The sequence below is a fragment of the Saccopteryx bilineata genome, chromosome X (assembly GCF_036850765.1).
Source record: "Saccopteryx bilineata isolate mSacBil1 chromosome X, mSacBil1_pri_phased_curated, whole genome shotgun sequence".
In the NCBI taxonomy this organism is placed as follows: domain Eukaryota; kingdom Metazoa; phylum Chordata; class Mammalia; order Chiroptera; family Emballonuridae; genus Saccopteryx; species Saccopteryx bilineata.
Genome location: NC_089502.1, coordinates 99,750,206 through 99,774,888, shown reverse-complemented (window position 1 = coordinate 99,774,888; position 24,683 = coordinate 99,750,206). Strand labels below are relative to the sequence as shown.

The 24,683-nt window shown below is 47.2% G+C and overlaps 1 protein-coding gene across 2 annotated transcripts in view; it reads left to right on the top strand.

The window, feature by feature from the left end:
• OTUD5 (OTU deubiquitinase 5) overlaps positions 1–22,687 on the top strand; it is a 32,168-nt gene extending 9,481 nt beyond the window's left edge. The window contains exons 2-9 of one of the 2 annotated variants that reach the window (XM_066248948.1): positions 4,504–4,597; positions 14,019–14,083; positions 14,171–14,327; positions 14,425–14,573; positions 19,127–19,330; positions 20,905–21,094; positions 21,184–21,297; positions 21,600–22,687. In XM_066248948.1, the coding sequence (XP_066105045.1) occupies positions 4,504–4,597; positions 14,019–14,083; positions 14,171–14,327; positions 14,425–14,573; positions 19,127–19,330; positions 20,905–21,094; positions 21,184–21,297; positions 21,600–21,724 (1,098 nt within the window). In that variant the 3' untranslated portion in view covers positions 21,725–22,687. The remainder of the gene's footprint in view (positions 1–4,503; positions 4,598–14,018; positions 14,084–14,170; positions 14,328–14,424; positions 14,574–19,126; positions 19,331–20,904; positions 21,095–21,183; positions 21,298–21,599) is intronic. The other variant, XM_066248949.1, reaches the window with a different exon arrangement.
• Positions 22,688–24,683: the final 1,996 nt, after the last annotated feature.

Genomic DNA, 24,683 nt, shown 5'->3' with positions numbered 1-24,683 from the left:
AGACAGAGAGAGAGTCAGAGAGAGGGCTAGACAGGGACAGACAGACAGGAACGGAGAGATGAGAAGCATCAATCATTAGTTTTTCCTTGCACATTGCAACACCTTAGTTGTTCATTGATTGCTTTCTCATACATGCCTTGACCGTGGGCCTTCAGCAGACTGAGTAACCCCTTGCTCGAGCCAGCAACCTTGGGCTCAAGCTGGTGAGCTTTGCTCAAATCAGATGAGCCTTCGCTCAAGCTGGCAACCTCGGGGTCTCTAACCTGAGTCTTCCGCATCCCAGTCCGACACTCTATCCACTGCGCCACCTCCTGGTCAGGCCTGTATAAACTCTTTATGGAACCCAGAAGTAGGATCTTCCTGTTTTCTCTTCCCCACAGGGAGACAGAAAGAAGGAGTTTCAGCCAGAGCCCAGGATCTTAAGGCTGCTGGTGCCAAAGCCAGTGGGTGACTAGTGGACTGGCCTCGCCTCTAGGATCCAGGCCCAGATGCCACTCTGGCTACCCTAGAACTAGAGCCCTGCTTGTGTGAAGGGTATGCTCAAGCCTCCTTTATTTTTAGGGGCAAACCAGGCTTTCCCCAGGATGGCCTGCCAAATATGTATCCATGGTATGGCTCATGAGGCCTCCCCTGTTGCCTCTACATACCAGGGCTTGCTGGTGCCAAAACCCTGGCTGTTATCTGCCTTCGTAAAATGAGGATAATGCTTCCTACCATCAGGCTGTGGTAAGGAAAATTAAGAGGTCACCTTTTGCATCTGGCACTTGGCATGGGACAGGCATTTGGCAGATATGAGTTCATCTTTCTTCCTGGCTGTTCCCTGCTTTTACCTTCATAGTCTTATCTAGGACTTTGGCTCTGCTAAACTCTGCTGGCCTCTGGCATCCCTGGTGCTTTGTGGCAGAAATGATTTCTTATCCAGTTCACAAGCTTTTCTGGAAGTCTTGGTGTTTTAATCCTTTGCTCAGGTGATACCTCCTTTCAGGGGCCAGTCTTAGTGACTGGCTAGGTCCCTTCCTCTGTGCTTCCCAGAACCCCTGTGTTCATTTTTTCATAGCCCTACTTGCACTTGTATGTAGTCACTGCCTGTTTCCCTATCCCTCTAGCAGTTCATGAGCCTGTGGAAGGTAGAGGGCAAGGTTGATTAATTTCTATGGCCTCATCGTTAACCCAAGGTCTGATTTAGTAGCTGCCTGGTAATTCTTTGTTGGATGAATAAATAGGAGCCCCTCTCTCCCCTTTGATTCACCCCCCACTTGAGAGCAGGAGGTTGCTGTATGCTATTTCATAGAACTCCTGTCCATTCTGAGGCTATAGCCATAGTTGTAGCTTCTCTACTGGAGACCCCTGGCTAGGACACGTGCCATCATGGTGCCGGGAGATGGCTGACCCTGTGGGCCAAGGTTGGATTTGGGGGAACTTGTTGGATTGTGCTAGTCCACAGCCTCTGGGCAGGAGGGACACCTGGACTGTAGGAATGTTGTACACAAACGAGCATGTGCTGCCCGTGGAAGCCCATTAAGGGCTTCCTAGTGCCTTTGTCATCTCTGGCAATCCAGCCAGACAGCCATACCTTCCCGGGGTGTGGTCCTGATGGTGGGGCTGCTGGGTATTCCCATGTTCCCCTCTCTTCACTCCTCCTGTCCAGTCACTCACTGGGGATTTTCTGAGGGCCTCATTATCTCTCTGTGTGCTCGTCTCACCCTGTCTTTGGTGACTGCCTCATCAGTATATGGTATGTTATTTACAGAACCTTTTTTGGTCCTGAATCTCCTCTGATACTCTTGACAGCTCCTTCCAGGTATCCCCCATTTAAGAGGAAACAGGCTTGGAGAGTTCAGGTAGCTTATCTAAAATCATGCAGCAAGTGGGTGACAGAGCTGGGTTTGGAACCCAGAGCTTTTGGCCTCCAAACCTTGTGCTTCCTACTTCGCTAGGAATTTCTCTCACCTGAGCTGGAGGAAAATGGCCTACACCAGTGGTAGTCAACATTGTCCCTACCGCCCACTAGTGGGCATTCTAGCTTTCATGGTGGGTGGTAGCGGAGAAACCAAAGTATAAATAAAAAGATAGATTTAACTATAGTAAGTTGTTTTATAAAGATTTATTCTGCCAAATTTAGCGAAAATCCAACATAAAGTACTTGGTAAGTAATTATTATTATATGCTTTAACTTGCTGTAACTCTGCTTTATAAATTTTATAAAGTAAAGTTAATTCCCTATTTTATAAATCACCATTACTGTGGAACTGGTGAGCAGTTAGAAAATTTTACTACTAACAGAGATACAAAAGTGGGCGGTAGGTGTAAAAAGGTTGACTACCCCTGGCCTACACAGAGGTGATCCCCTCCGGTTGGCAATTGACTGGATCCTTTAACTCTAGGTAGGGTAGTATCACCAAGGGACAGGCTTGAGATTTTTGGTCCCTAACCCTATTGATGGATCAGGCTGGCTCCTTCTGATGGCCAGCAGAGGGCGTAAGAGGCCTGGGAAAGGTCTGCTTTTGGTTGATTTTGAAATGGAAAATACTGTATGTTTTAAGTGACACGTGTACATTGTATTTTATTTTTTTTTAAACTTTTTAATTTTTTTTATTCTTTTTTTTTTTTAGAGAGGAGAGGGAGAGACAGAGAGAGAGAGAGAGAGAGAGGAGAGACAGAGAGAGAGAAGGGGGGGAGGAGCTGGAAGCATCAACTCCCATATGGGCCTTGACCAGGCAAGCCCAGGGTTTCGAACCGACGACCTCAGCATTTCCAGGTCGACACTTTATCCACTGCACCACCACAGGTCAGGCGTACATTGTATTTTTTAATAGACTATTTTTTTAGAGCAGCTTTAGGTTCACAGAAAAATTGAACAGAAAGTATAAGGAATTACCATATACTCCCTGCCCCCACACATATGTAACCTCTCCCATTATCAACGTCCCCTACCAAAGTGATACATTTACTATATTACAATTGATGAGCCTATATTGACACGTTACAATCATCTAAAATCCATAGTTTACATTGGGGTTCACTCTAACCCCAATGAGGTGTACATTCTAGGGGTTTGGACAAATGTGTGATGACATGTATCTACCATTATAATATCCTACAGATTAGTTTCACTGCCCTAAAAATCCTCTGTGTTCTGTCTACTCATCTCTGTATTTTTTTTCATCTCTGCATTATTTTTAAAAACACATCACTACAGGTTTACTTAATCCGAACTTTTGGGGCCAGATGTGCTTTGGGATTCAGAAAAATTTCAGAATTTAGAGAAGTCATCTGGTATGTGTGCTGTGTATCCATAACACCTCCACTGAGGTCTTTGGCAGCATCTCATAATTAAACACCTGAATGTTTTGTCATGGAAATATTTGAACATTCACTTTCAAGTGGTGTTAAATAGGTTCTCATCAGCTCAGGTCAGGTAATGATGCCAAATGAATTAAATAAAGACTTTCGGTTTTAAAAACTTTTTGAGTTTTGGACTTTTGGGCAAGGGATTGCATACCTCTTAGAAAGAAAGGAGGTAAAGTAAAATCCTGCAATACCAAAACTTAGGGACAATACACACACACACACACACACTTTTTTTTTTTTTTTACAGGGACAGAGAGAGTCAGAGAGAGGGATAGATAGGGACAGACAGACAGGAACGGAGAGAGATGAGAAGCATCAATCATCAGTTTTTTGTTGCAACACCTTAGTTGTTCGTTGATTGCTCTCTCATATGTGCCTTGACCGTGGGCCTTCAGCAGACCGAGTAACCCCTTGCTTGAGCTAGTGACCTTGAGTCCAAGCTGGTGAGCTTTTTGCTCAAATCAGATGAGCCTGCGCTCAAGCTGGTGACCTTGGGGTCTCCAACCTGGGTCCTCCGCATCCCAGTCCGACGCTCTATCCACTACGCCACCTCCTTGTCAGGCAGGGACAATATTTTTTTACATAACCTTCCCAACTTTGTGTGCATGGTGTCTGTATGCATATACGTATATATGTTAAATGTGTTCAGTCACAAAATCATTTTGCATACATTTGCATTCTACAAGATCTTGGAATTTCCTAGCTATATGTGGGACTCAATATCTTACCAATCACCCCTTTCTCAACATCTTCCCTAAGTGACTAGAGGGTCCCCAGTTGAAACTCCTTGAGATAGAATCAGGTTCCCCCTGCTCCAGGTACTTGCCAGCCCTGGGCCTCTGGATGTCTGGGGGAAGGTCCAGCATTTGATTCTCAGCATGGTCAGCAGGAGGCAAAATGCAGCTGGGGCCTCTGCTCTCAGGGCAGCTGGGGCCCCTCTGGGAGCAAGTCTTCTGCTCAAACAATGACTGGTTCCTTAAAAGAAAGGGTCTCCTGCTCCACATGCATGGAATGGTCAAATAGGGCTCAGAACCTGACCCTGTCCGTTGTCCTCTTAGCCATTCAGCTGGGCCCCTCAGGAGCTCGAGGGCAGAGCTCTGGGGAGGGAGTGCAGGCCTTTCCTGTTGCTGACCCCCCACCTCTTCCCTGCAGCAGGAACACTGGTTTGAAAAGGCCCTGCGAGACAAGAAGGGCTTCATCATCAAGCAGATGAAGGAGGACGGCGCCTGTCTCTTCCGGGCTGTGGGTGAGTCTCTGCCCCAGTCTTCAAGGGCCTAGGGCTGCCCCGAAGTGTCCCAGTATCAGGAGTAGCCCCTGAGACAGGATTGGGGGCAGAGTTAGCTGGTCTTTTAGGGACCCCAGGCCCGAGCCTCAAGTTAGTATCTGGCCTCTAGCCCTTCATCATGAGGCAGTGTGGTGGCATGAGTAATAATAGCAGCAATAATAGTGATAAGGAAAATAACATTACTTAGGGACAGATTGCTCTGTCTGGTATTACAGGATGCCCTTTTAATTCTTCCCCAAGCTGGGTAAGTGTCAGGGTTATTGCTTCCATTTGTCAAATGAGAAGAACAGCTCAGATATGGGGAATGGCTTGCCCAGGGTCAGATAATAGGTGGAGTTGGAGTCTAAGTTAGGTTAGTCTGAGGGCTCTTAACCATAGCATACTACTCTCACCTTGGGATCATAGACATTTTTTTTAATTTACAGAAAAGTAGAGACAATAATGAGCTGTCATGTACCCATCATTCATCTTCCAAATACTCATTAACACATGGCCTTGTTTCATCACTACCCTGCTCGCTCTTTCTCACTCCCCTGAAATGCATATTTTTAAAGCAAAACCCCAGCATAGGATCATCTCATTTGTAAATATTTCTGTATGTTTCTCTGACAGATAAGGTCCTGGTGTCTGTCTGTCTGTGTGTCTCTCTGCCATTATTATACCTAACAAAATTTATAATTCCTCAATACTATTTACTTTCCAGTCTAAACCCAGCAGGCAATCAAGAGGTCCTGTGCTAGCATCCAGGGGAAGCTGGGAGTGTGATCTGATCCTCCCTTTGGGCTCTGAAATCTTCCATAAAAATGCCCTCTGATAGGAGCTTTGAGCTGGGAGTCAGAAGCCCTGTCTTGTTCTGGCCCTCCCTCATAATTTTCACTGTTCCATCGGTGAAGAATATTGATTCTGAAGGGCTCCTGAAATCCCTTCTGGGTCTGTTATTCTCAGTCTGTGGGTACTTCTCCCTCTCCCCCCTACCCTGCCTGCTGATGGGCTGGACTAACCCAGGCTGCACTCCCAGCTGTGCCACTGATTCTTGGTGTGACCTTGGACTAGCAGCTTTTTTTATCCTGAGCCTGTTTTTTGTTTGTAACTGAAGGCTAAAAGACCCAATGTTGTAACAATTAAATAACTGCAGTAAATCTTTTTAGTGCCTGAGGGCATAGTAACCCTTCTTGTAACAATAGCATTGGTAAAGCCTGCATGTTGTTCTCAGTGGTGCCTCAGAGTCACAAATGTTTGTTAAATGGGTGATGGAAAGGTTAGGTGGAGTGAGGGGTTGCCTCCCCCGTTCTACTAAACAGAGGAGATTCTGGCAATGGACTCTGCTGGGTTGGGAAAACCCCAGCCCTCCTACCCCTGTGGGTCAAGTCTGTGTTCTCCCTGGGATGTTTCCTAGAAAAAGAGTTACGTTTGGAGGCCTCGAGGACCAAAGGAAAGTGAGGGATAGGTGGGGACCTGTTTGATGCTAGGTCCTGTGCTGAGACCTCAAGCTGCTTGTAGAGAAAGCAGGGCTGCTGGTGGAGTGAGGGTTGGAGAATGCAACTGGACATCTGGGGTTTTTTTTGTTTTTTTTTTGTTTGTTTGTTTTTTTGTATTTTTCTGAAGCTGGAAACGGGGAGAGACAGTCAGACAGACTCCCGGCACGCCCACCGGGAGCGGAAGCTCTGCCCACCAGGGGGCGATGCTCTGCCCCTCCGGGGCATCACTCTGCCGTGACCAGAGCCACTCTAGCGCCTGGGGCAGAGGCCAAGGAGCCATCCCCAGCGCTTGGGCCATCTTTGCTCCAACGGAGCCTTGGATGCGGGAGGGGAAGAGAGAGACAGAGAGGAAGGAGGGGGGGTGGAGAAGCAGATGGGCGCTTCTCCTGTGTGCCCTGGCCGGGAATCGAACCCAGGTCCCCCGCACGCCAGGCCGACGCTCTACCGCTGAGCCAATCTGGGTCTTGAGTGGTCTTCGGGACAGACCTTGGATCTAGTGAAGACCTGGGTTGTACAGTGACCCATCTCAAGAGCAATATGTGTTCATTTAACTATTTTCCCCAAACATTCTCTGACCCTTCCCCCCGTTGGGGCCTTCCAGTAAGAAGCCTGAGCTTACAGGAAGAGCTGACCATGATAGGATGAAGGCTATTCCTTATCAGCACAATGGCTGTACATTTTCCCTAACCGAGCTGCCCTTGGCTTTTCTCCATAAAACCTTAGAAACCCATGGTCTCTCCCCAGAAGTACATGGCCCCTGAGTCTCTAGGCCTCATCTGGAATCTTCCCTGGGGCAGTGTGCACAGGACATGTGCCTGGAACAGGGACTTTGTCCTAGGGTTTTCTGCTACCTCTCTGCTTCCAGCCTAGCTCAGACAGGGGTAAGTGGTAGTTGCCCTAGGCTCTGGTGAGAAGGGATACAGGTTCTAACCTCCTGCCATGCATTGAACAGTGGAAGGAACACATAACGGAGGGTGGGAGTTGGAGGGGGAGTTGCAGACATAGGGGACACTGTTGTTCCTTGACCCTGACCCTTTGCTAGACATCCATTCAGCTGGATCCTTCAGGTTCACCTGCAAAATTGGGATCATTATCCCATGAGACAGGTGAGAAGATTGAAGCTCAAGAAAGGGAAATGACATGCTTAGGTCATTAGGGACAGAGCTGGCATGGAAACCCAGAGGTGCCAAAGGACACATTCTTTCACATTCTTTCTTTCCGTGGCCCTAGGGAAGCCCTAGCTGCTGCTTTTTTTTTTTTTTTTTTTTTAAACAGAGACGAAGAGAGTGATAGAAGTGATAGATAGGGACAGACAGAAACAGAGAGAGATGAGAAGTATCAATCATCAGTTTTTTTGTTGCGACACCTTAGTTGTTCATTGATTGCTTTCTCATATGTGCCTTGACTGCGGGCCTTCAGCAGACTGAGTAACCCCTTGCTCCAGCCAGTGACCTTGGGTCAAGCTGGTGAACTTTTTGCTCAAGCTGGCGACCTCGGGGTCTTGAACCTGGGTCTTCCACATCCCAGTCCGATGCTCTATCCACTGCGCCACCGCCTGGTCAGGCAAGCCCTAGCTTCTTAGTTTAGCTTTCAACTGGCTGGGTGACTTCAGCTGTATTGTTTGACCTCTCTGGGCCTTACTTCCTCCATCTAGGAGCCTGTGGCCCTCTACTGTTGGGAATCGAGGCAGATGGCTTTCTACCCTCTGTTTTGCCTCTGAGGTCCTAGTGTCCCCAGTGTGAATCACTGTGCACTGCTTGTGCCCAATTTTCTCCCACCACCCCCTACTGGGGACTTGTGAGCATCAGCGAAGGCTTGGGTGGAATGGAAGTAGGAGCCTGAGTCCCAGAGGTATCCTGTGGTCCACCCTGCTCCTGCTGTGCTCAGATAACCTCCTCCTGGAAATGTGAGTCTGCATCTCTACTCCTTCCCTCTCCCCGTATGCTTTGACTCAGCACAAACCTCTGGCCCTGGCTTCTGTCGGCAAAGTGGAGGCCACATGTATGTGTGTCTGCATGGTCCATGGAGAAGCAACTGAGGACTTGCATGTTAAAGTGATAAGGCCCAGAAACATTAGCTAGGTCCACTTCTCTGGGCCTTTTGGTCTTGGAACATAAACCATCAGCATTGAAGGAATGGATCTTAGATAAGTTTTGACTGTTTTACAAATGGGGAAACTTAGGACCCTATTATCTACATCAATACAGGCTGGTGTCAGAACATCAGTGCTTGAGGTTGAACCAGACCAGAAGGAGATCTTCAGGGTCCACCATGTATGGAAGCTTCCATTGGCCTTTGCCTTGCCTCCATCAGGCTTTCCATCTGTGCCATGGGAGTCCTTGAATAGAGGAGCAGGCATGTCAGAGACCAGGCTTTTGAGAGGACTGAGTTCTGCTGTCTCCCCACTGAACTTGTGACATTTGAGGTAGTTGGGGCCACTGGCCAGGTATGTACCACAGCTGCTTGGCAGGCAGGTGAGGCTCTTTCTCCTAGCTCATCTCCTTAGTGGGGCCAGGGTTCCCACTGGGTCAGGAGGGAAGTGGGACCAAACCAGGTCCCTGCCTCCCCCTGTTGCTGTATGTACACACATTTGTGTGGTTTGTTTTTAGATTTCCTGCGGACACCAAGCTTCCTTTTCTGTCCTTAGTGGAACTTGCTGTGGCTCTTTTAGCAGGCAGGCAGGCAGGCAGTGACCTGGCAGGGAGGCAGTTCTCAGGTACCTCTAAAACAAATGGTAGGCCCTGTACCTAAACTCCTTTAGATTATCCAGGCTTTCCTGTTTTGCTTCTTCATGTAACTTCTTGGCAAATAGTGACTATATTTTTGGGAACCTGAGAAGATTTAGAGACACCCCCCATCAGCAGTGGAGGGAGGTTGAGGCAAGTCTGTTAATGCTGTTGGCTCTCCCCCCCAACCTCTGGCAAAGGAGAGGGCAGGGTTCTTAGTTTGCACAGCCTTGCATCTTGTCCAGTCTTCAGTCATTCCTGCTTGATAACAAGGGCATCTGTTTGTTTGTTTGTTCTTTTTAAACATTTTTAAAATTTTTTAATTATTTTTTTACAGAGACAGAGAGAGAGTCAGAGAGAGGGATAGATGGGGACAGACAGACAGGAACAGAGATGAGAAGCATCAATCATCAGTTTTTCGTTGCGACACCTTAGTTGTTCATTGATTGCTTTCTTATACGTGCCTTGACCGTGGGCCTTCAGCAGACCGAATAACCTCTTGCTGGAGCCAGCGACCTTGGACTGAAGCTGGTGAGCTTTGCTCAATCCAGATGAGCCCGCACTCAAGCTGGTGACCTCAAGGTCTCGAACCTGGGTCCTCTGCATCCCAGTCCGACGCTCTATCCACTATGCCACTGACTGGTCAGGCGGTATCTGTTTGTTGAATGTGATAGTTGTCTGTAGTTGTGAAGGGTTATCGTGTCGGAATTTGGCCTTGGGGAGCATTTTTGGCAGGATCTGCTGGCTGTGTGTATGTGCATTTTTACGCTTGTGTCTCTATATGCTCAGAGAAAGAATAGAATTGGGGTCTGGGGAGGTAAGGTTCATGCAACCCCTGTGGCCCTAGTGGGGGGTACTGTCCCTGATATTTGCAATCTCAGCCCACTCCCAGGCCTTTCCAGCTGATTCCTGCTTGTGCTAATGGGGAAACCAAGGAAGGCAAGATCGGGCCTGGCCCCAGGAGTCAGGCTAATTGGAGTGGTAGTAATGTCATCTGGGCATCAGTGCTTGAAGTCAGTCCTTGAGAGCCTGGCCTCCCCTTCACCCTCCCAAACATGTGACCTTGGACCAACTGTGCCACTATTCTGTACCTCTGTATCCCTCCTGTGTAAAGTCAGGGTTTTGAGGGTGAGAATAAATTGAGTTGGAATGTAAAAAGGCCTTGGGGGAACCAGCTGTAGTGTTGTACCAAGGATTTCTGAGCCCTGTTTGGGTTGGGGACAGGTGAGGGAGTGGGGGACCCTATTCCAGCTGGACTCTTGGAGTGGAGAGCAGGTGCAGATTGCCTACAATTGCAGCGTCAGCAAGAGGAGGAGTTTCAGTTTCTATCAAAACAAGTTCTCTGAATTCCCCTACCTCTGCAAGTCCATTGAGCCCTTTCCCCCACCTTGGTCCCCACAGGGAAGTTCAGCCCAGCCCCTACCCCCTGTGCTAACCTTCTTGGAGAAGGAGGGCTTTGAGGAGGAGGACAGAGGTTGGACCAGCAAAGTCGGGCAAGAGCCTCCTCAGTGAAGATTTCCTGTGCTTTAGCCTGTGCGGAATATTTTTCCCGCTTTATGTGATTGAAAAGATCCTTTTACTCTCCTTCGCTGGGGAGGTACTTACTAATTGCTTTGTGTTTTTGGTTCTGAGGAGTATATTTTCTTCTTTCCACACTAATGATCCCTAAAATAGGGTGTATCTTATAATCAATGAGGTGGGTCGTCTCCCCACCCCCAGCTGTGATTAAATATATATATCATACCCACCTATCAGTGCATCTTAGAATTGAGATAGAAAGGTTATATTTTACATTTTATTGATAAGTAGGGAAGGTCATACCTTGCCCACCCTTAAGGACCCTGCTATGTGAAGCCTGTGTTATTGATTTGACATTAACTTGGTTGCTAAAGGTTTGCAGTATGATTACAGATGAGTCTGTGGCCCTTTGATGTCAGTAAAAGTAGAGAGCCAGTCCTGCCTACACGAGAGACAGCTTAGACTCCAGGTTTGGGGTTTTCCTCTGGCTGAGGAAGTACAACAGAAATGAGGAAGGGCTTAATAAGCGGTTCCGGTGACATTCTGGCTGACTTGTGGGTGGCTAGCAACCTGAAAGAGTCATTGTCTTCCTCGTGACAAATGGCGCCCTGTTTCTTGAACACCTAGTATGCCTCAGATGTTCGGTAAACCGTCCTGTGTAGTCTTTACAGTGCCTTAAGAGAGGAAGAGGAGTTACTCTCTTTACGGTTGAGGACATTGCAGCCCAAAGAGTTTAAGGGCCTTTTCCAGTGCTACACAGCTAGGAGGCAGTAGAGCCTTTCTGTTAGGCAAGGGGGTCAATAGCAGGGGAAATGTGGGGAGTCTCATGGGGTTCTCCCCCAATTCCCTTCCCTATCCTAGTGTCTCCTTTCCTCCATTTTCCTGCATCTAGCATCTAGCTCAGGTAGATCTATATCCTAGTCCTGGCCAGGCTGGTTGATTCTTCCCTAGAAACAGCTCAGCCACCTCTATGAGCCTGGCAGGCCAGTTGCTATTTAACCCCTTCGCTCCCATCTCAGTTCCTGTTTACTGCAGCTGCCCACAGCACTGCCTCCTCAGCGCCTAAGCCCATTCTACAGAAATAGCTTGTCAAACAGCTCTGGCAGGCTGGCAGCCACAGTGGGCTCTGTGGTACTGGCTTCTAAGAAAGGCAGCAGCAGGGGGCCCCAGCCTGTGCACAGGGCATGTGACTTGCTGGAAGTGCCGCTGGGGGGCGGGGGAGAGTGTAGCCACAGAACCCACATCCTTGTTTACATCAGTGATGGGGCTACCCCTTCCCACCTTCACAACCCATACTCCTCTTCACCCTCAGGTCCCTGCACATCTCCAAGAGGACTTGAGAACAGGCATGGGCCCCATATTCTATCTCTGAGCAGCCTTTCTCTCCTTATCTCACAGAACCTTCTAGGGAGGAAAGGGGAGGGCTGCTAAGGCGTTCTTCTGGCAGTTCTTTACAGAAGTAGACTGGCTGTCATGGAAGGATTCTGTGGTGTTCCCTGTGGGACCTGCCCCTGCCCCAGTGCCCCAGGGAGATCCCATCAGAGCAGCGGTCTTCTGGAGGGACAAAGGGAAATTCCCTCTTCATCTTAGCCGGGGGACATCAGGTGTGCCTCATCTTCAAGCCCACCTTTATTTCCCAAGGAGAAGATTCCCTGACTCCCCAGCTTGTCCATCCACTCAGCAAACTGTTCCCGATTTCTTGCACTGCATTGGCCCCTGAGCTAGGGGTGGACTTGGATGTGAACTTCCCTCTGCCCTCAGTGGGAGCTCAGTATGATCAGGAAGATCAAGTCTGCGCATATCTTTGATAAATCTGGTGATAGAGGTACCCAGGAGATAGGGGAACTATTAAAGGATACATTAGTATTTGACAAGTAGGCAGTCAGGCAGGATGGAAGGAACATCCTGGAATGAGGGGAGGCATGTGTGAAGATCCTCAAACAAGGCAGAGGGCGCCTTGTGCTTAATTTGACCAAAACCCCGTGATGTCTGAAAGCTTTGGACCACAGGCTACCCCAGGGGTCCCCAAACTTTTTACACAGGGGGCCAGTTCACTGTCCCTCAGACCGTTGGAGGTTCGGACTATAAAAAAAACTATGAACAAATCCCTATGCACACTGCACATATCTTATTTTAAAGTAAAAAAACAAAACGGGAACAAATACAATATTTAAAATAAAGAACAAGTAAATTTAAATCAAGAAACTGACCAGTATTTCAATGGGAACTATGGGCCTGCTTTTGGCTAATGAGATGGTCAATGTGCTCCTGTCATTGACCACCAATGAAAGAGGTGCCCCTTCCGGAAGTGCAGCGGGGGCCACAGTTTGGGGACCCCTGGGCTACCCCTTCCTGAGTTAAGCCTAGTTAGGTGCATGTGTATTTTATCTCTCTTACTAGACTATGTTCTTCTTGTGGGCAGGGGCATGACTTTACTCAGCTCTGTCACCTTCACAGTACCTCACATTTAGGCCCCACTCTGGGGAAGGGGACTCTGATTTACTGAGTGACTGTTCTGTCTCAAACCCAGCATTGGTCATGTTATACCCATTATCTCAATCTCACAAGAAGGCCTGCCAGGGAGTTATCCAGCTTGTTTCTGTTTTACCTGTGAGGCAGGTGAGGCTCAGAACACTTGGGTCACTGGCCTCTGGTCATTTAGCTTACTAATACCTAGAAGAACTGGGCTTAGAGCCCAGTTGTTTTCCTTTTTTAATATTTTTTTAATTTTTTTAATAGTTTTTTAATTTTTTGGTTTTTGGATTTTTTTTTATTTTATTTATTCATTTTAGAGAGAGAGACACAGAGAGGGAGAGAGAGAGGAGAGAGAGACAGAGAGAGAAGGTGGGGAGGAGCTGGAAGCATCAACTCCCATATGTGCCTTGACCAGGCAAGCCCAGGGTTTCGAACCGGCGACCTCAGCATTTCCAGGTCGACGCTTTATCCACTGTGCCACCACAGGTCAGGCCCCTTTCATTTTTTTTTCAACCTACAAAGGCCATGCTGACTCTGGGAAGTCAAACAAACTGAATTCTAGAGTTGAATTTGTCACAGACTAAAATTTAGTGTGAACTTGGTCAAGCCACAAACTCCCCTTGAGCCTCAGTTTCCTCATGTGAAAAGTAAAGGTGGGGGGTACAGGAGCAATAGTGCTTGAGGCCACTCATAGGACTTAAGATGTTTGTTAACCTGCCTGAGCAGCCAGGCAAGCCCTAGACCAGGGGTCCCCAAACTTTTTTACACAGGAGGCCAGTTCACTGTCCCTCAGACCGTTGGAAGGCCGCCACATACAGTGCTCCTCTCACTGACCACCAATGAAAGAGGTGCCCCTTCCGGAAGTGCGGCGGGGGCCAGATAAATGGCCTCAGGGGGGCGCATGCGGCCCGCAGGACATAGTTTGGGGACGCCTGCACAAAGTCATCTGCACGAGAGACCTGTGGTTATGTCTCTCTCACCTGTACTCTTGTTAAAGGCTGCCCCTGCCTGCCTCTTTTTTCATGATCTCATTCCAGCCCACAAGGCCAAGGACTCTCCAGGCCCTCCGGTAGGAAAGGAGGTTTCCCTGGCCCCCAGCTCTTTACCCCAGGGGTGTTCTGTGATTTGAAACTCTTATCTGGTGGCAGCTCTGATCCCAGCCTCTCCTTTCTTCTGCCTCCACAGCTGACCAGGTGTATGGAGACCAGGACATGCATGAAGTTGTACGAAAGCACTGCATGGACTATTTGGTGAGACTTTGCAGAGACCTTGGGGTAGGGACAGAGTGGGAGTATCTCCCCTCAACATGGACCTTGACCCTCTGATCTGTTCTGCAGATGAAGAATGCCGACTACTTCTCTAACTATGTCACAGAGGACTTCACCAACTACATCAACCGGAAACGGAAAAACAACTGCCATGGCAACCACATTGAGATGCAGGCCATGGCAGAGATGTACAACCGGCCTGTGGAGGTGTACCAGTACAGCACAGGTACTTCTGTGGTGGGTAGGTGAGCAACTGATCGCACCTGGTTTGAGCCTGCCCTACGCGGCCCGCTGTGGATGCTACTGCCTTCTCTTTTCTGCAGAACCCATCAACACATTCCACGGGATCCATCAAAATGAGGACGAACCCATCCGTGTCAGCTACCATCGGAATATCCACTACAATTCAGTGGTGAATCCCAACAAGGCCACCATTGGTGTGGGTCTGGGCCTGCCATCATTCAAACCAGGGGTAAGCATGTCACCATGCCTAAGACGGCTATTGGATTCAGAGGCCAGAAACTTCTGTTTGGGTTCTATCCCTAGCCCACAAAAATGTCCTGTCCCCTTTCTGAGTTGTCCTTGAGGTCTTCTATGAAATCAGAAAGTCACCCATTCGCCTGACCAGGCGGTGGCGCAGTGGATAGAGTGTCGGACTGGGATACAGAAAGTCACCCAAGGTGATCTCAGGGTTCGTTCGTTCGTTCCAGGGTCTCAGTTTGTTTGAGCTGGTTCATGCATCTTTTGTGCCTATGAAGGTTGGTATTTTGGGATGTGGAATCACACTTGAGAACTGTGAGCAAGTGCTTGGTCTGGGTTTCTTGGCACCCACGTGGATCTTCTGAAACTCAGAAGTTAGACATATGTGATCACAGAGACTTGGAGCTTAGCACTGGCCCCAACACTTACTGGCTGTCGGACCTACGGCAGTACTCACATGTAATCTGGGCTGGCAGCTCAGCTGATACAGATAGCACCTAGCCCTGGGTCTGGTGCCTAGTAGGTGTTCAAAAGTGACAGTACATCTTCCCAGCACACACTGGCAGATTGTCATTCTCTTTCATAAACAGTCATTTACTGGGGGTTTTGATATCTTCTATTCAGGTTTCACTTCCTACAAACAGTAAGTGCTCCTGCCTCATTTTAGGAAACACACCCTAACACTGACACACCCTCCATCAGGATTTTGTTTTGTTTTTTAAATAAAGTACAGTTTTAGATTTTGCAAAATTATTGTGATTAGAGAATTCCCATATACCCTACTATGCTTCACACCTTATTAGCATAGTACATGTGTCACAATTAATGAGCCAGTATTGATATATTAACTAAAGACCATACTTTACTTAAACTACCTCAGGTTTTCCCTAATGATCTTATCTGTTCCAGGATTCCATCCAGGACCATATTACCTTTAACTGTTGTGTCTTCTTTGGTTTCTCCTAGCTGCGACAATTTCTCTGAATTTCCTTGTTTTTGTTTTTCATCTGCTTACACTCTATAGTTTTGCTTTTTCTAGAAATGTTACCAAATAGTGGTCCTGGCCCTTTGGGTCTGCCTAGGACCAGCAGGTAGTGTATGGGTTCTTGACTTTATGCAGGAATGTCACAACACAAGTCCAGGTGATTTTGAGAGTAAGTTTATTAAAGTTGGAGACAGTGAAACAAGGAAGGGCCTAGAATAGAGAAGCATCTTGGCTCTCTAGAAACCTTATGGGAAAGAAATGAGCCTACACTGGGAAGTCAGAGAATAGGGGGCCTTGGAGGCAGGTTCAAGGGGTGAGCCTGGGAGGGCTGCTGCTGCTGCTTATTGCCTCCCTGGTTGCCAGTCTAAACCCTTAGAGTTTAGGACATACAGGCCTGTGGGGGATGGAGGGGGGAAGGGAAAAACATCTGCTTGCTCCCTGGAGGGAGAGCTAGTTGGGTCCTTTGTTTTGAGGGTTTTTAAAGACTGGGAGTTTAGGGGAGGATTTCAATAGAATATTCATCTGCTTTTCCAGGTGTACGCCCATTTTGTGGTTAGACCCGAGGCGCAGGGGATTAGTCATTGTAGCTGGTCCTAGCATCCTTGCCCACCTGGGCCTGGAGCTAAAATACAACCGAGGCCTAGATGTTATCTCTAGAGAGGTGACATTATCTATCTGGCTGTAAATTGCTAGGCCAGTTTGTTCAGCTATGCGTCTCGTTTCCCCATTCTACTTGCCAAGTAATTTTCCTAGTTTCTTACTGTTCTGTCTCAGAATGTTATATAATTGGAATCATACAGTATATAGTTTTATTCAGAGCATCTTTTTTCACATAGCAGTATACATTTAAGATTTTTTGTGGTTTGATTGCTCAATTTTTTTTCTTTTTAAAAAAATGTAAATGCCTTAAGTTTACAGAAAAACTAAGAAGGTAGTACAAGAGCTTTATTATTAACATACCAGATTACTGATTCATTTGTTACAATATATGAAACAATACTGATACATTATTAACTAAAGTCATGTCTCTTTAGACTCCCCCTTGTGTGTGACATTTTCTCACACTTGCATGTTTTTGATGACCTTGACACTTTGGAGGAGTACTAGTCAGGTATACTGTAGGATGTTTCTCTTTTGGAATTTGTTTGAAATTTTTCTCACAATTAGATGGGTTATGGGTTGTAGGGAGCAAGTTCACAGTGGTGAAGTGCCATTCTCATCACATCATTATCAACAGTATGCACTGTGAACCGGATTCACGACTGTTGCTGTTGACCTTGATCACTTGGCAGAAGTAGTGTTAAGTTTTCTCCTTTGTTAAATGACTCTTCCCCAACCCCCTTTTCACACTGTATTGTTTGGGAGGAAAGGGGCATTAAGTGCTCCATCTTCTTGAGGGCAGAATATCTACATAAATTATTTAGAATTCTTCCTTTAAGGGAGATTTGTCTCTTTTCTCCCCATTCATTCATTTGTTAATACCAATATGGACTCACAGATACTTGTTTTATACTTTGGGTTAAAATTTAAGGTGACCAACTTTTTTACAATGAAAAGGAGGACAAAAATAAATCGAAGAAAACAATGTTGTAAATAAAAGAAACATTTTATTCATTGCAACAATAATACACTATAATATGATAAATGCATAATAAAAACATTTGTAATATTTTATACTGTAATTATGCTTACATGCCTATTAATTTTTAATAATTGTAAGAAAAAAGTACTCATTTAGATACAAATACATCACATCACACACAATGGATCAACTCTGCATCAATCAAATACGGACATTTACAGATTAGTCTTCCAACGTCAAAAAGGAGGACGTGTAGGAGGACAGTTTTCGAGGGAGGACAGAACTTACAAAAGAAGGACTGTCCTCTCTAAAGGAGGACACTTGGTCACCTTATTATAATCCAACGCTATTTTTTAAGCTTCAGAAATTTTGTTCAGTCATCAGTGAAGACTTTTTTTAAATTTGACAGGGTTTTATTTATTTTTTAATTTATTGGGTTGACATGGTGATTTCAATTGTACAACTTAATATTAACACCATCTCCCTTTCCCCCAAGCAATGTCTGTTTACTTATGGATAACAGTCCAAAAAGTATGTAAAACTCTGTTAGAACAGCACAATTTAGAAATGGACAAAAAAATGTTAAAACAGAATTTTGTCAGAGAAGATACTAGATGGAAGATATACACAGGCAAAGATGCTCAACACCATTTGAACCCATGCTCAAGCTGGCGACCTTGGGGTCTCAAACCTGGGTTCTCTGCATCCCAGTCCGACGTTCTATCTACTGCACCACCGCCTGGTCAGGCTGTAGTGTATTTTTTAATTTTTGTTCTTGAATTTTTGTTTGTTTGATGATGATGGTGTTGTTGCTTTTAGCACTTCCTTTCTGGTACTAAAGGTGCTCCAGGCTCAGCTTGTTTATTTCCTTCCTTGGTCTTAGAACCAGCCATTTTTCTTAGGGGCCCTGGCTGCATTTATTGGAATGTTATTAGAAACATGATCTGGGTGCTGAGAGTGCTCCTTGATAATGGGGTATCCTTCCTTCTAGGCCCTTTCTGCTGACAGAGTAAGGAGATAAATGTATGTATACTAATCTGTGTGTATACACATATCCAGAAATATTTCTACATGTTACTGTTTCTATCTGTATGAAGCTACCCACTGATAGGTACTGCTTTGTCTTAATTTTCAATTGTCTAATGACAAATGGTGTTGAATATCTTTGCATGTGTATACTTTCCATCTTGTATCTTCTTTGATGAAATTGTGTATTTAGATTTTTTTGCCCATTTCTAAATTGTACTGTTCTACCATAGAGTTTTACATTTTTTTTGGACTGTTATCCATAGGTAAAAAATTACACTTGATATCATTACTTCATGCACACACACTTGGTGTGCAGTGAGTATATGTGCATTAAAATAATGTTAGAATTTTGCTGAACAGTACTTATATTTACTCCCTGGGATATGCTCTAATATATTTTACTATTTTGTTTTTTACAATGCAATTGCATCTCACAGTCTAACAAAGAGTACTCATACAGTGTCCCGCAACTCATAATACCTCACATTATGCTGTTACAACCTTTGTCCCCTTAAATACTGGCTATAGTACTCCCTCCAACCTACGCACATAGAGCTAAGTTCTCAGGTGATCTTTTCTCCTTGCCCCATCTGAGCGTAGATGAGGAAAGCCTAAGTGTTATGAGTCAGAGTTATCACTGTGTGAGACTTCTTTAAACTCTGGCCTAGGCTGGAAGGCACCTAGCTGACCCAGACTTAGTACTTCAGTTGAGCTGTCTTAGGGTTGGGAGCAGGGCTTCTCAGTATTGGAGTTGGGAACTACTAGTCCCACCACCCATACCTGCTTTCCTCCAGTCCCTGACGAATAGGCAGCCTGCCCAGGCCAGCGCTTAGTAAGAGTACCTACCTTTTTGTCTCCATCTCTTCTGGGCCTGTGAGCCCACCTCCTTCTGGCTCTTGGCCAGAGTTCAGAGTGTCATCCCATATCCTTGTTCCTCCCACCTTTGCAGTTTGCAGAGCAGTCCCTGATGAAGAGTGCCATAAAAACATCAGAGGAATCATGGATCGAACAGCAGATGCTGGAAGACAAGAAGCGGGCCACAGACTGGGAGGCCACAAATGAGGCTATTGAAGAGCAGGTGGCTCGGGAATCATACCTGCAATGGCTGCGAGATCAGGAAAAACAGGCCCGCCAGGTCCGCGGCCCCAGTCAGGTGGGTCCTGGGTTCTGTCACTGATCTGGCCAAGAACCCATTATTTCCTATGCTCTGCCCCCAAACAGGTAGGAAAAGTTAAGCAGTTTTGGACATAAGAGAGAGAAGGAAGCTCCCAACCTCTGTGTACCTCATCTTGGCCTTAATCCTGGCATTGTTCCTTAAAATTCTCAACACCTGTGTAGAGCAGGCTCTTAAGGGGGGGAGGGAGAGCAGTCACTAGTGGTGACATGCAGGATTGATAGTTTCAGAGGAACAAGCTTTTGTTGAATGTCCTTGTATGCCAGGTCTGTGCTGAGAATGTAAAATCAGGTATAGCCCGCTTCACCCTAAATGGTCCCCTGTCATTTGGGGGAGGCAGATACATCAGTGGGGCCCTTGACCCTGGCTGGGGCACCAGTAGAGATGGGGGGTTCTAGTTAGTCTTCATAAAGGACGGTCGAAATTTTTAGGGCTGTGAGGGGATGGGACATACAGATATTTGAGGAATCACAGGGAGTTTAGAGTGATTGTAGATGTTGGCAAGAGCTGAGTAAATCATTTAAGAAATATTCATTTTAGGTCTATGCCCTGTAATGTTTTAGGTGTACAGAGGTACATTGGTGAGCCAGGCAGGCCCAGATCCCTGTCCTTGTAATACTTACATTTTTGAAGAATGGAACAAAATAAACATAATGAATAAATTAGTTGAGAGGTGATATGGATGAAAAAACATGGAGCAAGTTAATGGGGATGAGTAGGGCTGAGTGGGGCTGGGGGGTTCACAGTATTAGTTTGGACAGGGTAGGTCTGAGAACAGATGAGATTTGTATTTTTTAAATTTAATTCATTGGGGTGACATTGATTAATGAAGTTATATAGGTTTCAGTTGTACGGTTCTTTAATACGTCATCTGTATATTATGTGTTCACCACCCCGAGTCAAGTTTCCTTCCATCACCATTTATCCCCTCCTCTACTCTCTTTTACCTCCCCCTACTGACCCCTACCCCAGCACAGGTGAGAGAGTTAGCTAAGTGCTTGTGTGGGGGCAGGAAGAGGACCAGCTGGAGCAAAGGCCCAAGGTAGCACACACCTGGTGGGATTCAGTGTGGCTGAACAGAAGTCAGAGAGACAGTGGGGCCAGATAGAAAGGGACCTGTGGACCATGATGAGGACTTTGGTTTTTATTCTGATGCTGAAGCTGTGGAAGGTTTTGAGCAGAGGAGGGACGGGATCTGACTTAGGATTTAACAGGATCCCCTTGACTGCTGAGTGCAGAACGGAGTCTGGGTAGCAAGGATAGAACAGGTGACCAGAGAGGAGGAGGCTGCTACAGTAGTTCAGGTCACTGGTAATGGCACAAGCAAGGGAAGGGGAGAGTTGGGGGAGGTTCTGGATGTATTTTGAAGGTGAATATAACAGGTTTCCTGTCAGATTGGCTGTGCGGAGGGTTAACGAGCTTACCTATGTCCTGTGGTCTTGATGTATGACTGGGAGTGATGGAGACCTATGTAGAAGCTGTATCACAGCATGACAGCAGAGGAAGGTCATGACTGTTGTAGGTTCTTACCTCCTCCTCCTCCCCCACCACAGCCCCGGAAAGCCAGCGCCACGTGCACGTCCGCCACGGCAGCCGCCTCCAGTGGCCTGGAGGAGTGGACCAGCCGGTCCCCACGGCAGCGGTCACCCGAACATCCTGAGCTGCATGCCGAGCTGGGCATCAAGCCCCCCTCCCCAGGCACTGTCTTAGCTCTTGCCAAACCTCCTTCGCCCTGTGCACCAGGTCAGTGACTTGCTGACAGGGAGCATGCAGGGCTTAGAAGGTGCTGCCTAGGTACTGGTTCCTGCCTCTGACTATCCCATCTGCCTCAGGTACAAGCAGCCAGTTCTCAGCAGGGGCCGACCCAGCGACTTCCCCCCTTGTGTCCCTCTACCCTGCTCTGGAGTGTCGGGCCCTCATTCAGCAGATGTCCCCCTCCGCCTTTGGTAAGCCTCTTCTGTCTAGGGACCAGGGGCCAGCCAGAAGCTAGGGAGAGATGGAAGTAGTATTAAGTCCTGAGAGGGTGTCTCAGGAGCCTCTGGCCATCTCTCCAAGAAAATGGATTCTTTTAGGCTCAAGGAATTTGTCACAGAGGAGTTCTGAGTGCGGTTTCATAGGCTCAGAGGAGACTTCATTGAGATAGGAGTGAGAAGGCCTGGGCGGGAGATTTCCGGAGCCAGAGATCAGTGAAGGGTGAAGGGAAGGCAGGCTGAGGGTCCTCCATCATTCTTTTCTCCTTCTTGCCCAGCAGGTCTGAATGACTGGGATGATGATGAGATCTTAGCTTCGGTGCTGGCAGTATCCCAACAAGAATACCTAGACAGTATGAAGAAAAACAAAGTGCACAGAGATCCACCCCCAGACAAGAGTTGATGGAGACCCAGAGACTGAAGACCATCTTCCAACCCCCACCACTCCTGCCCTCCAGTGCCACCTCACCTTCTTTGGCTTTCTTCCTCTTGCCTTCTCCTTCCCTTTCTCCCTTCCTTTTCGTCTTCCCCACTTCCCTCTTGCTGGCCCACCCCTGTGCCCCCTCTCATTGCTGCCACCACCACCATCACCTGTCTCTTCGCCAGCTGACGTGCCCTGTTGCCCCCTGCACAGCACTATCCCTGCATTCCACAGGGGACTCGGGTACGGGTGCCGAAGGTAGGCAAGAGGCACAGAGAGACAAGCCAACTGGCAGCCAGGCAGCCCCAAGGAGACACTCAGACAGAGGAAAGCCTCCCTGACCCCCGTTCTTTCCAGGTTCAGAAAGCCTTGTTACCCTACCTTCACAACTCTGCCAGGGAAGTAGGAGGAAGAAGTGGGGAGTTCCCCTTCCCAGTACCCTAAGAATGTCTGAGCCTTCAATGTTGAATTTTTTCTTTATTAAAATGTACTTTTATCTTATAAAATTAACTAATCAAAAACGGCATAGACAACAGCATTGACTCTATGAAGGTGGCATCTCTCTGGTTTGGGAGCAGGCAGGCCATGAGACACAGAGGGGCACAAAGATAGGGTTGCTGTCTCTGGCCTCCAGCTCTTTGGAGATGGGCAGGGTCTAGAGTATGAGCCAGGGCAAAGTAAGGGGCATGGGTGGCAGGTGTCACGTGGGCTTCGGACAATGAGACTCTGACCTCACTGCATTCCTGTTGCTTCCACCACCGCCACCACTACCAGTCTCTTTGGAATCTTGGGGTGGAGGCATCTTGGAGGATTATGGCCACCGTCCAGGATTTGAGTGTGGGGAGTGGGAGCAGCCTTGCCAGATGGGGCACCTGTGCCCTGCAGGTGTTGACAAAATCTGCCATCTGTAATATCCATGGCACAATAAAACCAAATGTCGGTTTCCCCGGAGCGCCTCTGTTCTGTGTGGGGCAGAGTGTGTGTGTCGGGAGGGTCTCTGGGCAGAGGCGGCAAAGGGTACAAGCTTTGGCTTGACCTCTGAGGACTACATGCTTTGCAGTAGGGTCTCTCTGGGGCCCAGAGTTTGTTCATATTTGATTCACTGCTTACCAAACCATCTTCTGGACCTGTTACACCAAGAAAGCTCCATTTTTCTCTGCTGCCCCTGCCTCAGTACTGGCACAGGGTGTAGCCTGCCCACCTTACTTCCTGGGGTATGATGGGAGCAGAGGCCTGAGCTTGAGGGGAGGGACTGAACTTCCAACTTTACTGCCTTCCTCTCTCACCATAAACATTTGTTTTTTCCTTGTGATTCTTGAATGAGGAAATGCTTTGGGAAGGTACCAGATGGGCCACCCACACTATTTTGGAAGCTGAGGGATGGATGAACCCTTTTTTGTTTTTTATGTCCCCCAATTCTCTGCCACTTCTGTGTCCCAACCTTCCTAGGGGTGAAGCCAAGACAGAGAAAGATGGCTGGCCCCCAAGTTTTGTTGTCTTCCTGTGCCTCAATAATGGGGCCCCTATGGAAGGATGTGTGTCCAGCTCTACAGGTGAGGGCATTGGCTGGTTGAATGGCTGTTGTAGGGATGTCTGGAATCCACTGGTCAAGCATGTGTATGTTAGTTGGTTTGAAACCTTCCTTGGCTTTTTCTTGCCATGTGGCCTTGGTCAAATTACAGGCTCTCTGAGTTTCAAGTGGCCCATGTGTATGACGTGGGTGATTAATGTCTACCTCACACTCTCTCAGTATTGAGAGAGAATGCGTATGGTCAACATAAGGAGTGACAGCACAGTGTCCAGCACATTCCAAGAGCTCAAATGTTAGTCAATATTTATTATCTTTTGAAATTTATGCACTATTTGCCCCTGCCTACCTCTTCTTCCCTTCAATTACCTTGGCCTCTGCCTAGAATTAGCCCTTCCCTTGTCCTGAACCCCCAACCTTGCCTTTTATGATGTGTAGAGGTTTGCCTTCTGAGAAACCCTGTGTGACCTCATCCACATTCTCCCGTCTATTTATAAATTGTGTCTTTACCCCTTCCCCACTAACTGTACTATCAACTTCCTGGGCAAGGACTCTGATGCCTGATTTATCTCTAATATCTGCACTCCCACCAGAGCCTGGTAGGCTTACAGTAGATCCCTAATAAATGTTAGATGAATAAGAGAGAGTACATGTGTATATTTGCTTTTTGATTGTTGTCTGTGTGTATGTGACTGGTGAGTCCAAGTCTTTATGCACATCTCAGAGCCTTTCTAGTTGTGTGTATGTAACAAGGGCTTGTTTCCAGGTGTGGTGACTGAGTGTGGGACTCTCAGTTTGGGTCCATTTATGAGACGAATCCATGTTTGTGTGGGTCTGTGATAGTGCATCTGATTTCTTTCTGATGGGATGGATGTCCGTTTGTTCCGGTGATGGATTCTGGGTAGCTATTTCTGAGCAGTGTCACTGACTGCTGCATGCCTACTTGTGTATTTGTGTCTGTGACAGGGTCTATCGCAGCTGTTTTTTGTGACACTGCTTATATGGCTCTATCACGTGTATGTGTCTGCCTTTGCAGCAGTGAATGTGTCTTGAGCATCTGTGTGACTTCCTGTGACAGACTCTGGGACTCTCATTTCTGGGACAGCACAAGTCTTTCTGTGACGGTGCACATCTGACAGTGCCAGAGTCTTTGTGACAGGTTCTGGCAGTGTGTCTGACAGGGACATTTTTGTGTCATTGTCACATGGTAATGTAGGTCTACGTGAATTCTCTGGAGTACCTGTCTTCTGTAACAGTGAATCTCTGTGTCATTCTGGGACACGACTCTGGCAGCATGCCTGCCTGACAGTGGATGTCACTCTCTTTGTGATAGTGCATGTCTGCATGTGTGTCTATGACAAGTTTACACGTATGTGATGGTGTGTATTTGTATATCACGTGGTACTGCTATGT